The sequence below is a fragment of the Pseudophryne corroboree genome, chromosome 1, assembly GCF_028390025.1.
Source record: "Pseudophryne corroboree isolate aPseCor3 chromosome 1, aPseCor3.hap2, whole genome shotgun sequence".
Classification (NCBI taxonomy): domain Eukaryota; kingdom Metazoa; phylum Chordata; class Amphibia; order Anura; family Myobatrachidae; genus Pseudophryne; species Pseudophryne corroboree.
The window spans coordinates 328,664,243-328,680,344 of NC_086444.1; the positions used below are offsets into that span (position 1 = coordinate 328,664,243).

Here is a 16,102-nt window from a genome sequence, read left to right on the forward strand (position 1 = left end):
GTGTGTGTCTCCATTATGGGGAGGGTTGTTTAGTAGTGGGGGCCACCACAACTTCATTGCCCTGGGCACCCAACAGCCTTAATTTGTTCCTTTTGGTGAACAATATTATGATCTGTGAGCAGGGGTGTAGTGAGGGTGGCTCCGGTAGAGCACGAGCTCCAGGTGCCAGAAAAGTTAAAGGGCGCACCGCCCGCCGCCTGCTCACCCCCTCCTTCTGCCCGCTATACCACGGGCCGCTGTACAGGCAGCCACTGAGCAAGAGGAGGAGAAGCAGAGGGGCACACACTCACTCGGACTCAGAGACTAGGTAGGAAGCAGGGCAGGTCAGAGGAGACAGCAAGAGACAATGACAGCCAGCAAATGCCGGAGCTCTGCTGCCCTCTTTATAAGTCTCACTCTCTGCTTATAGCTGTGCAACAGGGTTATTTCTGTCCTGCTACACCACTCTCTGTTCCAACTGCTGCCACACCAATTTCTGCCCCGGCTGCCGCAGCACCTCTCTTTGTCCCAGCTACTGCAGCATGTCTCTCTGTCCCAGCTGCTGCAGCACCTCTCTCTGCCCAGGCTGTTGCAGCACCCCTATCTGCCCCAGTTGCTACAGCACCTTCCTCTACATTGATGCTGCAGCACCTCTCTCTGCATTAGAAGCTGCAGAGAAACATGTATAAGCAGCTCTAGTGTGGCATAACCTTCCATATATTTTTCTTGCGCTCCATTGGCGCACACTTTCCCTGTTTTAAACATGATGGGCGCCCAAAAGAAACTTTCACTCTGAGATCCACAAGGTCTATAACTGGCCCTGTCGCCACTTTTGGATTTTTCTATATTTTTTCTTTTCAAATGTAACATGCACCCAATTCAGTACAGTATAGGGGGTGCCGAAACATACTGTTGCTCTGGGAACCATGACACCTAGCTACACCTTTGGCTGTGAGAAACAAATAACTGCTTTAACAGCGCCTCTAGATTAACCACATATAAATGAATAAAGTTACCCTGGTACTATGCGCTGCCGTACTAAACACTGTGTGTGTTTAAACAATTGAGATAGAAATTAAAGTAGAAATGGCTGCGCAAAGTAACAGGGAAAATTATGATAACAGAGAGCCGACGTGTATAAAAAGGGGTTTATTAAACAAAGAAAATAAAAACATGTATACACAAAATGATTAGCAAAACTTAGATACCGTGAGATAATGATATTGCTTTGCACCCTGATGGTATAAAGGCAAGACTTATCTACCAATAATAGTGACTGAGTAGCAGCAAGAGACCATATAGCACTGATTGTACTCTGAATAGGGATAGTGAATAATGAATAATAGGGGCGGATTGGGAACAAAAAGCGGCCCTGGAAAAATTTGTACTAGTGGCCCCACTTGGGAGGCACCAGAGGTGTAAGGTCTAGCCATGGGCCATGGTAGCAGCACCCTCCCCCCAAGACTTTCCAGATAGTGGGGATGTTCAGCATCAAGGGGAAGTTAACAGGAAATAAAATTAAATGTTATGAGCACATTATATGATACACCTTTAGAGTTTAGGAAACAATATAATTTTTTTTAGAAAGATATAGTTTCTTGCTTATTACACCAACCATATCCCAATCACTATTCACTCAATCTTATATGTCAGCCAAGCAGGCAGACAGAGCATACACTAGATCATCTGCAATCACAGGCTAAGTAGCAAAGTCATTCTCATATATGCAAATTGTTTGGCATCTTATTCACTATGTCTACAGTATAAATAGGACCACATGTCCTCAAACAAAACAGGCCCCGGGGGTGCGCCGGCCCACCGGGAATCTTCCCTGCAGTGCCCACAGCGTGGCTGCTTGGCGAGAGGGATATATTCCGTTCAGTGATTGCGGGAGGCTGGATGCCGCATGTTGGTAAGATGCAACTCTGCCAGAAGTGCGGTGTCCGTGCAGTGCCTCTCCAGGGTACGGTACTGCTGTGGCTTGTTACCGTTCGGCAGTTGCGGGAGGCTAGTTAGCCGCATGCTGTGAGGAAGCGAATTATGGTGGTCACAGTGCAGAGATGAATGGGGCTGCTCAGAGACAAGTACTGTTAAGCGGGTGCAAAGTTCAGGGTATTGCCAGATAGCAGAGTCCTCTTTTGGCTGTGAGGTGGTCAAATTGAGTGGAAATTACTGGAAATTAATGCTATTAAGGTTATTAATACCAAAGGAACAAAAAAAATGCCCAAATGGTGTGATTTTAGCTTTTTTTTTGTCAAATTTTTTTTTTAAATGCAAATTTAAATCCAAATCCAGTCATGGCGGTTTGGCAAATCCAAACCCAAAGCAGGATGATGAATGAGAGTCAAATCCAAATCCAGCAAGAACGTTTGTAAATGCAGAAGGCTAGCCTGTCCCAATTATCTTCTCTACTTGCTCTTTAGGGCTACCAATGATCCCCCCCCCCCGTGTCTACCCCCCCCCCCTTCTAGTCCAATCTTCTCCCTTTTTGTGTATTGTCTTTGTTTTGTTGGATCTTTCTTTGTTTCTAATATGCTATTTGAACTATACTGGATACATTTTTATATTGTTTTTATATTTTGTAAGCATTTTTATGATTCATCAAACTCATGTGTGATTTTTCCTACGCTGTTTGATATATTGTTATTTGATTTTGCTTTGTAATCTTTTTTCAAAAGACAATAAACATATATTGCGGGGGAAAAAATACCATGCAAATAAGTGGGCTCCAGTGCAACAATCTGAAGGGGCCCCTGTCCCAATGCTTCAAGAGAGACACCTCTCTGCAGAAATTGTTAATTTTATGATCCAAAATTGAGCCCTAGTTCATGTTCTAAACCCTAATAGTGTCTTATTTAACGTTATACCCCACAGTAGTGTCCTAGTTTATTTTCTGAATCATAATGGTTCCCTAGTGTATTTTATGGCCTAGTACACATTATGTCACATTGTAGGGCTGTCAGTACACATTATGCAACACAGTACACCAATACACATTATGATATACAGGGCAGTATTCAAATGCCCTGTATATCATATCGCACCAATAGTAATTAGGTTTAGCTGCATAAAGGATTGGGTGCCCTCGCTACTCCGGGGGTAGCGATTCGAAATGATTATATCACGCCCGTCTGCAGAAATATAACGAGTGTGGAAGGGTGTTTTCCACATCTACTGAAAACCGTAACACTAGGTGATATTGGGCCTAATTTAGACCGGATAGTAGCAGCAAATTTGTTAGCAGATGGGCAAAACCATGTGCACTGCAGGGGGGCAGATATAACATGTGCAGAGAGAGTTAGATTTGAGTGGGGTGAGTTCAAACTGAAATCAAAATTGCAGTGTAAAAATAAAGCAGCCTGTATTTACCCTACACAGAAACAAAATAACCCACCCAAATCTAACTCTCCCTGCACATGTTATATCTCTCACCCCCCCTCCCCAGCAGTGCACATGGTTTTGCCCATCTGCCAACAAATTTGCTGCTATGATCAGGTCTGAATTAGAATTAGGCCCATTGTCTGATAATCCCAAGATCACCAGACAATAGCTTCTAAGGGGACCACATCATTTGAAAGAGAGGACTACCTTTTTCATGTGTGTGTGACCCCACATTTACAGGAGTAATTATGGGCATGTTAGTGTATGTAGTGTACTCCCACCCATATACTGAAAACATCTATTTCCCATAGTGCAGTAATATTATCTAATGTAGCTACAAGTGGGCAACATAATTTGAAAGCGTAAACTCCTGTTTTTTTAACTATGGGTACCCACAATGTTGCTGGTGCCATTAAGGTGGTGAGAGGGTACATTTTCAGTAGCATTGGGTAACTTTGGGGGTAATTCTGAGTTGATTGCAGCAGGAACTTTGTTAGCAGTTGGGCAAAACCATGTGCACTGCAGGGGAGGCAGATATAACATGTGCAGAGAGAGTTATAGGCCCTACACATTGGTCGATCCGCCGCCAAACTGCCCGATGGCGGATACGGCCGATGAGCGACTAGGCAGCGGGGGGGGGGCAGTGATGGGGGAGTGTAGTTTCTTCACTCCCCCCGTCACCCGGCTGCATTGAAGTGCAGGCAAATATGGACGAGATCGTTCATATTGGCCTGCATGTACGGCCGACGGGGGACCAGCGATGAACGAGCGCGGGGCCGCGCATCGTTCATTGCTGGAGCCTCCACACTGCACGATATGAACGTTATCTCGTTCATTAATGAACGAGATCGTTCATATCGTGCAGTCATGTCGGCCAGTGTGTAGGGCCCATTAGATTTGGGTGTGGTGAGTTCAATCTGCAATCTAAATTGCAGTGTAAAAATAAAGCAGCCAGTATTTACCCTGCACAGAAACAAAGTAACCCACCCAAATCTAACTCTCTCTGCACATGTTATATCTGCCTCCCCTGCAGTGCACATGGTTTTGCCCAACTGCTAACAAAGTTCCTGCTGCGATCAACTCAGAATTACCCCCTTTGTCCAGTGATCACCAGACAATAACTAGTAGAAGACCACATCATTTGAAAGAGTGGACCTCCCTTTTTTAAATGTACTTACCATTAATTTTTTGGAATACCAGGATGGCGAGAGACCTGGATATAATAATTTTTCTGTAGTGTAGGGTCACACTGATCACCAAGTATTAACTTTTATGTGGTCACCTCATTTAAAAGAGGGAACTCATCTTTCAAAGGAGGGGTCCCCACTCTATCAGGGTTGAGGATATAGAGGGTCTTAAAGTCCCTCCCACATACTATCATTCAGCAAACTTGCGCATTAACATCAGTGTCAAGACTAGGAGCAATCCCCACAGGTCATCCGGAGGGTAATTTTGCAGTACTACTAGCAACTACACACACAAGATAATTGTGTTAGCTGTGTGCACTTGCCCATTACTAGGTAAAGGAGCAATCAGAAACTTTATTAACATTTAGCCAACAGTTCCTGGTGGACTGTTAACTTCAGTTTCACCCAGAAAACTACATATAATAATGTGTTGCAAGCCTCAGGCTATGTAACCAACAACAAAATGTTTCCTTACAACAATGGAGTGTATTTGGGTGGAGATGAGGATTATTTTCATTTTCCATGTAATTCCACATCACATGAAAGGAATCAGTAGGATTTACCGATGGTCGGAATGCCAGCCGTCAGTATACTGCTAACTTAATCCCAATCGTCAGTATGCCGGCAGTGGGGTGTGCGCGAAGAGTCCCCTTGTGGGCTTGCTACGCTCACCGCGCTGCGCTCACCACAGGTTCCATTCCCACTCAATGAGTGTCGTTGGCACCCACAAGTGGGAATGGTATCTGGACTCCAGGTCGACACCACTTAGGTCGACACCAATTGGTCAACACACCTTATATCGACACCTGACATAGGTCAACATGGACAAAAGGTTGACATGTACAAGGTCGACATGGAAAAAGGTCAACATGAGTTTTTCATTTTTTTTCCCATTTTTTAACCTTTTTCAGACTACAATTGGGAACGGTAACCTGTGCTGAGTGTAGCGGCAGCGGAGCGAGACACCTTGCCCGAAGCATGGTGAGCGAAGCGTGCTATGCGAGGGGACACGGTGCACTAATTGGGGTTCCCGGTCACATTACGGAGAAAACGATACCAAAAAAACATAAAAACTCATTTCGACCTTTTTCCATGTCAACCTTGTTCATGTTGACATACTTCAGGTGTCGACCTGTGGTGTGTCGACCTAAGTGGTATCAACCTAAGTGGCGTCAACCTAAGTGGTGTCGACCTGGAGTCCCATACCCGTGGGAATAGCCTCTGTTAGCCGGGATTCCGGCTGTGGGCACTGTCAACGGTTGGGATCCCGGCATCGGTATCCTGACCGCTGTGATCCCAACTGCTGGCAACTTAACTGCATACCATATGAAAGTATAGCTAAAGACATTGTGAAGATTGTCATATATTATCAACAATCTTATTTTATATAAGATAAATGTATGTATTATTTATACTGTATGTATATATTATTTATTAGCGCAGTATCACAAGACTGTACCATTATAGTATGGTAGTGACTGGTAGTGGTGATGTGTTGTTATGGCTTATAGCACATACCGTCTGTGCCCAGTATCCTACCGACTGCTTTCCATGTAAGATAAAATAAGACAATAATGTGACAAGGATCACTCACACGGGGACTTACATGAACACTTTCGGTGTTTATTTTGCATAGCAGGTCACCACATAGCAAGTTCATTTCATACAGTTGGTATTACAGGCAGTAGCATACAGGTGCTCACAGCATAGCAGACTCTTGATAGGCTCCAGTGGTCCCTAGTCTAACCCACACAACCCGGCCTATCACTCGGGTAGCTATTCCACCGTCAAGAGCAAGGTGACTCTGCCCTGGAAACCCTTATATCAGGAAATCCCAGGTGCTGCTGATCACACACCTGGGAGTCCGCTACTGCTTCTAAAACCTGGTCTGGATCCTCCACATTACTTTCACATGGAAAACTGCTGTCTCTGCCACAGTATTTATAGTCTTTAATGCTGCAGTAGGTTGAAATGATAGCAATAATGGAATAAACAATCTGATAAAGAAGTATATATTCTTTTGTTAGTAGAACATTACACTCTCAATATGGCTACTCTGTGTCACAGGAGTATTTTGTAGAGATGAGCGCCTGAAATTTTTCGGGTTTTGTGTTTTGGTTTTGGGTTCGGTTCCGCGGCCGTGTTTTGGGTTCGAACGCGTTTTGGCAAAACCTCACCGAATTATTTTTGTCGGATTCGGGTGTGTTTTGGATTCGGGTGTTTTTTTCCAAAAACACTAAAAAACAGCTTAAATCATAGAATTTGGGGGTCATTTTGATCCCAAAGTATTATTAACCTCAAAAACCATAATTTACACTCATTTTCAGTCTATTCTGAATACCTCACACCTCACAATATTATTTTTAGTCCTAAAATTTGCACCGAGGTCGCTGTGTGAGTAAGATAAGCGACCCTAGTGGCCGACACAAACACCGGGCCCATCTAGGAGTGGCACTGCAGTGTCACGCAGGATGTCCCTTCCAAAAAACCCTCCCCAAACAGCACATGACGCAAAGAAAAAAAGAGGCGCAATGAGGTAGCTGTGTGAGTAAGATTAGCGACCCTAGTGGCCGACACAAACACCGGGCCCATCTAGGAGTGGCACTGCAGTGTCACGCAGGATGGCCCTTCCAAAAAACCCTCCCCAAACAGCACATGACGCAAAGAAAAAAAGAGGCGCAATGAGGTAGCTGTGTGAGTAAGATTAGCGACCCTAGTGGCCGACACAAACACCGGGCCCATCTAGGAGTGGCACTGCAGTGTCACGCAGGATGGCCCTTCCAAAAAACCCTCCCCAAACAGCACATGACGCAAAGAAAAAAAGAGGCGCAATGAGGTAGCTGACTGTGTGAGTAAGATTAGCGACCCTAGTGGCCGACACAAACACCGGGCCCATCTAGGAGTGGCACTGCAGTGTCACGCAGGATGTCCCTTCCAAAAAACCCTCCCCAAACAGCACATGACGCAAAGAAAAAAAGAGGCGCAATGAGGTAGCTGTGTGAGTAAGATTAGCGACCCTAGTGGCCGACACAAACACCGGGCCCATCTAGGAGTGGCACTGCAGTGTCACGCAGGATGTCCCTTCCAAAAAACCCTCCCCAATCAGCACATGATGCAAAGAAAAAGAAAAGAAAAAAGAGGTGCAAGATGGAATTATCCTTGGGCCCTCCCACCCACCCTTATGTTGTATAAACAAAACAGGACATGCACACTTTAACCAACCCATCATTTCAGTGACAGGGTCTGCCACACGACTGTGACTGATATGACGGGTTGGTTTGGACCCCCCCAAAAAAGAAGCAATTAATCTCTCCTTGCACAAACTGGCTCTACAGAGGCAAGATGTCCACCTCATCTTCACCCTCCGATATATCACCGTGTACATCCCCCTCCTCACAGATTATCAATTCGTCCCCACTGGAATCCACCATCTCAGCTCCCTGTGTACTTTGTGGAGGCAATTGCTGCTGGTCAATGTCTCCGCGGAGGAATTGATTATAATTCATTTTAATGAACATCATCTTCTCCACATTTTCTGGATGTAACCTCGTACGCCGATTGCTGACAAGGTGAGCGGCGGCACTAAACACTCTTTCGGAGTACACACTTGTGGGAGGGCAACTTAGGTAGAATAAAGCCAGTTTGTGCAAGGGCCTCCAAATTGCCTCTTTTTCCTGCCAGTATAAGTACGGACTGTGTGACGTGCCTACTTGGATGCGGTCACTCATATAATCCTCCACCATTCTATCAATGTTGAGAGAATCATATGCAGTGACAGTAGACGACATGTCCGTAATCGTTGGCAGGTCCTTCAGTCCGGACCAGATGTCAGCATCAGCAGTCGCTCCAGACTGCCCTGCATCACCGCCAGCGGGTGGGCTCGGAATTCTGAGCCTTTTCCTCGCACCCCCAGTTGCGGGAGAATGTGAAGGAGGAGATGTTGACAGGTCGCGTTCCGCTTGACTTGACAATTTTGTCACCAGCAGGTCTTTCAACCCCAGCAGACCTGTGTCTGCCGGAAAGAGAGATCCAAGGTAGGCTTTAAATCTAGGATCGAGCACGGTGGCCAAAATGTAGTGCTCTGATTTCAACAGATTGACCACCCGTGAATCCTTGTTAAGCGAATTAAGGGCTGCATCCACAAGTCCCACATGCCTAGCGGAATCGCTCCGTGTTAGCTCCTTCTTCAATGCCTCCAGCTTCTTCTGCAAAAGCCTGATGAGGGGAATGACCTGACTCAGGCTGGCAGTGTCTGAACTGACTTCACGTGTGGCAAGTTCAAAGGGCATCAGAACCTTGCACAACGTTGAAATCATTCTCCACTGCACTTGAGACAGGTGCATTCCATCTCCTATATCGTGCTCAATTGTATAGGCTTGAATGGCCTTTTGCTGCTCCTCCAACCTCTGAAGCATATAGAGGGTTGAATTCCACCTCGTTACCACTTCTTGCTTCAGATGATGGCAGGGCAGGTTCAGTAGTTTTTGGTGGTGCTCCAGTCTTCTGTACGTGGTGCCTGTACGCCGAAAGTGTCCCGCAATTTTTCTGGCCACCGACAGCATCTCTTGCACGCCCCTGTCGTTTTTTAAAAAATTCTGCACCACCAAATTCAAGGTATGTGCAAAACATGGGACGTGCTGGAATTTGCCCATATTTAATGCACACACAATATTGCTGGCGTTGTCCGATGCCACAAATCCACAGGAGAGTCCAATTGGGGTAAGCCATTCCGCGATGATCTTCCTCAGTTGCCGTAAGAGGTTTTCAGCTTTGTGCGTATTCTGGAAAGCGGTGATACAAAGCGTAGCCTGCCTAGGAAAGAGTTGGCGTTTGCGAGATGCTGCTACTGGTGCCGCCGCTGCTGTTCTTGCGGCGGGAGTCCATACATCTACCCAGTGGGCTGTCACAGTCATATAGTCCTGACCCTGCCCTGCTCCACTTGTCCACATGTCCGTGGTTAAGTGGACATTGGGTACAACTGCATTTTTTAGGAGACTGGTGAGTCTTTTTCTGACGTCCGTGTACATTCTCGGTATCGCCTGCCTAGAGAAGTGGAACCTAGATGGTATTTGGTAACGGGGGCACACTGCCTCAATAAATTGTCTAGTTCCCTGTGAACTAACGGCGGATACCGGACGCACGTCTAACACCAACATAGTTGTCAAGGACTCAGTTATCCGCTTTGCAGTAGGATGACTGCTGTGATATTTCATCTTCCTCGCAAAGGACTGTTGAACAGTCAATTGCTTACTGGAAGTAGTACAAGTGGGCTTACGACTTCCCCTCTGGGATGACCATCGACTCCCAGCGGCAACAACAGCAGCGCCAGCAGCAGTAGGCGTTACACGCAAGGATGCATCGGAGGAATCCCAGGCAGGAGAGGACTCGTCAGACTTGCCAGTGACATGGCCTGCAGGACTATTGGCATTCCTGGGGAAGGAGGAAATTGACACTGAGGGAGTTGGTGGGGTGGTTTGCGTGAGCTTGGTTACAAGAGGAAGGGATTTACTGGTCAGTGGACTGCTTCCGCTGTCACCCAAAGTTTTTGAACTTGTCACTGACTTATTATGAATGCGCTGCAGGTGACGTATAAGGGAGGATGTTCCGAGGTGGTTAACGTCCTTACCCCTACTTATTACAGCTTGACAAAGGGAACACACGGTTTGACACCTGTTGTCCGCATTTCTGGTGAAATACCTCCACACCGAAGAGCTGATTTTTTTGGTATTTTCACCTGGCATGTCAACGGCCATATTCCTCCCACGGACAACAGGTGTCTCCCCGGGTGCCTGACTTAAACAAACCACCTCACCATCAGAATCCTCCTGGTCAATTTCCTCCCCAGCGCCAGCAACACCCATATCCTCCTCATCCTGGTGTACTTCAACACTGACATCTTCAATCTGACTATCAGGAACTGGACTGCGGGTGCTCCTTCCAGCACTTGCAGGGGGCATGCAAATAGTGGAAGGCGCATGCTCTTCACGTCCAGTGTTGGGAAGGTCAGGCATCGCAAACGACACAATTGGACTCTCCTTGTGGATTTGGGATTTCAAAGAACGCACAGTTCTTTGCGGTGCTTTTGCCAGCTTGAGTCTTTTCAGTTTTCTAGCGAGAGGCTGAGTGCTTCCATCCTCATGTGAAGCTGAACCACTAGCCATGAACATAGGCCAGGGCCTCAGCCGTTCCTTGCCACTCCGTGTGGTAAATGGCATATTGGCAAGTTTACGCTTCTCCTCCGACAATTTTATTTTAGGTTTTGGAGTCCTTTTTTTTCTGATATTTGGTGTTTTGGATTTGACATGCTCTGTACTATGACATTGGGCATCGGCCTTGGCAGACGACGTTGCTGGCATTTCATCGTCTCGGCCATGACTAGTGGCAGCAGCTTCAGCACGAGGTGGAAGTGGATCTTGATCTTTCCCTAATTTTGGAACCTCAACTTTTTTGTTCTCCATATTTTATAGGCAGAACTAAAAGGCACCTCAGGTAAACAATGGAGATGGATGGATTGGATACTAGTATACAATTATGGACGGACTGCCACGGTTAGGTGGTATAAAAAAACCACGGTTAGGTGGTATATATTATAATAATAATACAATTATGGATGGACGGACTGCCTGCCGACTGCCGACACAGAGGTAGCCACAGCCGTGAACTACCGCACTGTACACTGGTTGATAAAGAGATAGTAGTATACTCGTAACAACTAGTATGACACTATGACGACGGTATAAAGAATGAAAAAAAACCCACGGTTAGGTGGTATATATTATAATAATAATACAATTATGGATGGACGGACTGCCTGCCGACTGCCGACACAGAGGTAGCCACAGCCGTGAACTACCGCACTGTACACTGGTTGATAAAGAGATAGTAGTATACTCGTAACAACTAGTATGACACTATGACGACGGTATAAAGAATGAAAAAAAAACCACGGTTAGGTGGTATATATTATAATAATAATACAATTATGTATGGACGGACTGCCTGCCGACTGCCGACACAGAGGTAGCCACAGCCGTGAACTACCGCACTGTACACTGGTTGATAAAGAGATAGTAGTATACTCGTAACAACTAGTATGACACTATGACGACGGTATAAAGAATGAAAAAAAAACCACGGTTAGGTGGTATATATTATAATAATAATACAATTATGGATGGACGGACTGCCTGCCGACTGCCGACACAGAGGTAGCCACAGCCGTGAACTACCGCACTGTACACTGGTTGATAAAGAGATAGTAGTATACTCGTAACAACTAGTATGACACTATGACGACGGTATAAAGAATGAAAAAAAAACCACGGTTAGGTGGTATATATTATAATAATAATACAATTATGGATGGACGGACTGCCTGCCGACTGCCGACACAGAGGTAGCCACAGCCGTGAACTACCGCACTGTACACTGGTTGATAAAGAGATAGTAGTATACTCGTAACAACTAGTATGACACTATGACGACGGTATAAAGAATGAAAAAAAAACCACGGTTAGGTGGTATATATTATAATAATAATACAATTATGGATGGACGGACTGCCTGCCGACTGCCGACACAGAGGTAGCCACAGCCGTGAACTACCGCACTGTACACTGGTTGATAAAGAGATAGTAGTATACTCGTAACAACTAGTATGACACTATGACGACGGTATAAAGAATGAAAAAAAAACCACGGTTAGGTGGTATATATTATAATAATAATACAATTATGGATGGACGGACTGCCTGCCGACTGCCGACACAGAGGTAGCCACAGCCGTGAACTACCGCACTGTACACTGGTTGATAAAGAGATAGTAGTATACTCGTAACAACTAGTATGACACTATGACGACGGTATAAAGAATGCAAAAAAAACCACAGTTAGGTGGTATATATTATAATAATAATACAATTATGGATGGACGGACTGCCTGCCGACTGCCGACACAGAGGTAGCCACAGCCGTGAACTACCGCACTGTACACTGGTTGATAAAGAGATAGTAGTATACTCGTAACAACTAGTATGACACTATGACGACGGTATAAAGAATGGAAAAAAAACCACGGTTAGGTGGTATATATTATAATAATAATACAATTATGGATGGACGGACTGCCTGCCGACTGCCGACACAGAGGTAGCCACAGCCGTGAACTACCGCACTGTACACTGGTTGATAAAGAGATAGTAGTATACTCGTAACAATTAGGATGACACTATGACGGTATAAAGAATGAAAAAAAAACCACGGTTAGGTGGTAGGTATATAATAATAAATAATACAATTCTGGTCGGACGGACTGCCTGCCGTGTGCCGACACAGAGGTAGCCACAGCCGTGAACTACCGCACTGTACACTGGTTGATAAAGAGATAGTAGTATACTCGTAACAATTAGGATGACACTATGACGGTATAAAGAATGAAAAAAAAACCACGGTTAGGTGGTAGGTATATAATAATAAATAATACAATTCTGGTCGGACGGACTGCCTGCCGTGTGCCGACACAGAGGTAGCCACAGCCGTGAACTACCGCACTGTACACTGGTTGATAAAGAGATAGTAGTATACTCGTAACAATTAGGATGACACTATGACGGTATAAAGAATGAAAAAAAAACCACGGTTAGGTGGTAGGTATATAATAATAAATAATACAATTCTGGTCGGACGGACTGCCTGCCGTGTGCCGACACAGAGGTAGCCACAGCCGTGAACTACCGCACTGTACTGTGTCTGCTGCTAATATAGACTGGTTGATATTTAAAGAGATATTAGTAGTATACAACAATACTATACTGGTGGTCAGGCACTGGTCACCACTCCTGCAGCAAAAGTGTGCACTGTTAATTAATATAATTGTACTCCTGGCTCCTGCTAACAACCTGCAGTGCTCCCCAGTCTCCCCCACAATTAATTATAAGCTTTTAATTTATACATTGATGACTGTGCAGCACACTGGGCTGAGCTGAGTGCACACAGACTGAGTCACACTGTGTGACTGACTGTGCTGTGTATCGTTTTTTTTTTCAGGCAGAGAACGGATATAGCAGAGAGAAGTGAACGGATATATTATATTAAATAAAAGTTAACTAGCAACTGCACTGGTCACTGACTGTGGTAAACTAACTCTGTCTGCGACTCTGCACAATCTCTCTCTATCTAATCTATCTATCTCTATTCTAATGGAGAGGACGCCAGACACGTCCTCTCCCTATCAATCTCAATGCACGAGTGAAAATGGCGGCGACGCGCGGCTCCTTATATAGAATCCGAGTCTCGCGATAGAATCCGAGCCTCGCGAGAATCCGACAGCGTCATGATGACGTTCGGGCGCGCTCGGGTTAACCGAGCAAGGCGGGAAGATCCGAGTCGCTCGGACCCGTGGAAAAAAAAGTGAAGTTCGTGCGGGTTCGGATTCAAAGAAACCGAACCCGCTCATCTCTAGTATTTTGATCTTTCCAGTGCATCTATAAGGGATTCATATACTGAAATAATCACGTAGAACATAAGGTAGATCTCAGTGTCACAAGTGAGCTCTCCTCTGGAATCCACTGCTTAACCCATTGACCACCGCACTTCAAAATGATCCCTTTGAAGAAATCACTGCACTGCCAACGTCCTTTTTTTCCAAGCTCATCTGAACTGTGCAGTGCTTATATTTTAACAACAGGAAAGTAAGTGAATGTTACACAGCTTCCACTGCTGAGCTGTGTAAACTGTCAGAAAAGTAATTATGCCTACAGTTTACTACCCTTGTTAGCCGCTGCTAATAACCAGAGATGCTTTGCTGCTGTGTGACAACACATATTTTAGCATTCTTGCTGGTTAAACCAGATTACATTTTTTATGTTTATTTGTTGTGACTGTCACGCATTTGGTTTTACATTTTTAATGAAAGATTTTTTGAAAATTGTAAACAAAATTTTATGAAATCATAAAGTACAAAGAAAAAAAAGCTAAAAATGCAGTTTTAATATTCAAAATTATCTTCAAGCAATTAGTGTGATTTTTAAAAAACCTATACCCAAAAATGGTTTCCATTATTTATTCCCTTTATATTGATGAAAGTTATATTTGCTATATTAAATGTTTTTTAACTTGAATATGTTGATTTTGTTTTCATACTAAATTAAAAGGTCACCTCCGTGTCTGCCCGTTGCTATGCCCAAACCCCCCCTGTGACCCCCACCACCACCACTACCATTACCATATAAACAACAGAGCAAAAGGAAAAGTAACCTGATCTATTGGGACAAGGATTTCTATTGGTTATTGACCTTATCTCTGTTAACCTTAAAGTGAAATAGCAGAACATGGAAATCCATACACTGGCTTGTTCTCCCTGCACTGATTTCTCTATACACTGGGGAGTCTAATCCCCCTTTCTGCATACATGGTTCCCAACAACTGAATGCTGTGGAGCGGTTAAACGCTAAACAAATGTAAGTGTGCTATATAAGTAATATACCCTATACATCTACTCAGATGTTTCCTGGTTAAGCCAATACTCATAATTATCCTCAGGAATACAAACAGCAGGGCAAAAGGGAAAGTAACCTAAGGGGTAATTCAGACTTGATCGCTGGGCAGCGATTTTTGCAGCCCTGTGATCAGATAGTCGCCGCCTACAGGGGGAGTGTATTTTTGCTGTGCAAGTGTGCGATCGCATGTGTAGCAGACCTGCACAAACTGATTTTGTGCAGTCTCTGCGCAGCCTAGGACTTACTCAGCCACTGCGATCACATCAGCCTGTCGGGACCAGATTCGATGTCAGACACTCTCCCTTCCAATGCTTGGACATGCCTGCATTTTTCCAGACACTCCATGAAAATGGTCAGTTGCCACTCACAAATGCTCTCTTCCTGTCAATCTCCTTGCGATCCCTGTGCATTGTAGTTAATAAGCATGCGCAGTTCAGATCTGATCGCAGGTTGTGAGAAAACGCAGCATAGCGATCAGGTCTGAATCGGCCCCCTAATCTTTTGGGACAAGGAAGTTAATTTGGTTATTGACCCTACATTTGTTAACTTTAGAGTGAAATAACAGAGACAGAGAAACCAGTTGGCCTGTTCTCCCTGCACTGAGGCCCAGATTTATCAAGCCATGGAGAGTGATAAATTGCACGGTGATAAAGTACCAACCAGTCATTTTTTCAAACCCAGCCTATAACATGGCAGTTACTGTAGGAGCTGATTGGCTGGTACTTTATCACCATGCAATTTATCACTCTCCATGGCTTGATAAATCTGGGCCTGATTTCTTTATACACTTGGAGGTCTAATCCCCACTTTTTGCATACATGGCTCCCATTATTTGAGTGCTGAGGAGCGGTAAACAGCAGATTAGGAAGAAATTATATTTTTTAATACCTAAAACATCTACTCAGATGTTCCCTGTTTGAGTTATTACACGCTGAATCACCCTCAGGAATATAAGCGGCAGGGCAAAAGTGGTGTAACCTGAACCTGACTAGAAAATTCATTGATCTTACAAATTGTTAATTTAAACTGGGTACAAACTATGTGTCATGAACCATGAAT

At 44.8% G+C, this 16,102-nt stretch overlaps 1 protein-coding gene across 3 annotated transcripts in view; it reads right to left on the bottom strand.

The window, feature by feature from the left end:
• LOC135068640 (transmembrane protein 132D-like) overlaps positions 1–16,102 on the bottom strand; it is a 1,425,735-nt gene that overhangs the window by 515,028 nt on the left and 894,605 nt on the right. The window contains exon 1 of one of the 3 annotated variants that reach the window (XM_063964611.1): positions 6,251–6,325. The exons of the other annotated variants lie outside the window; for them this stretch is intronic. Within the exon in view, the coding sequence (XP_063820681.1) occupies positions 6,251–6,255 (5 nt within the window). The 5' untranslated portion in view covers positions 6,256–6,325. Of the gene's footprint in view, positions 1–6,250; positions 6,326–16,102 lie in introns of those variants that run through there. 3 annotated transcript variants of the gene reach the window in all.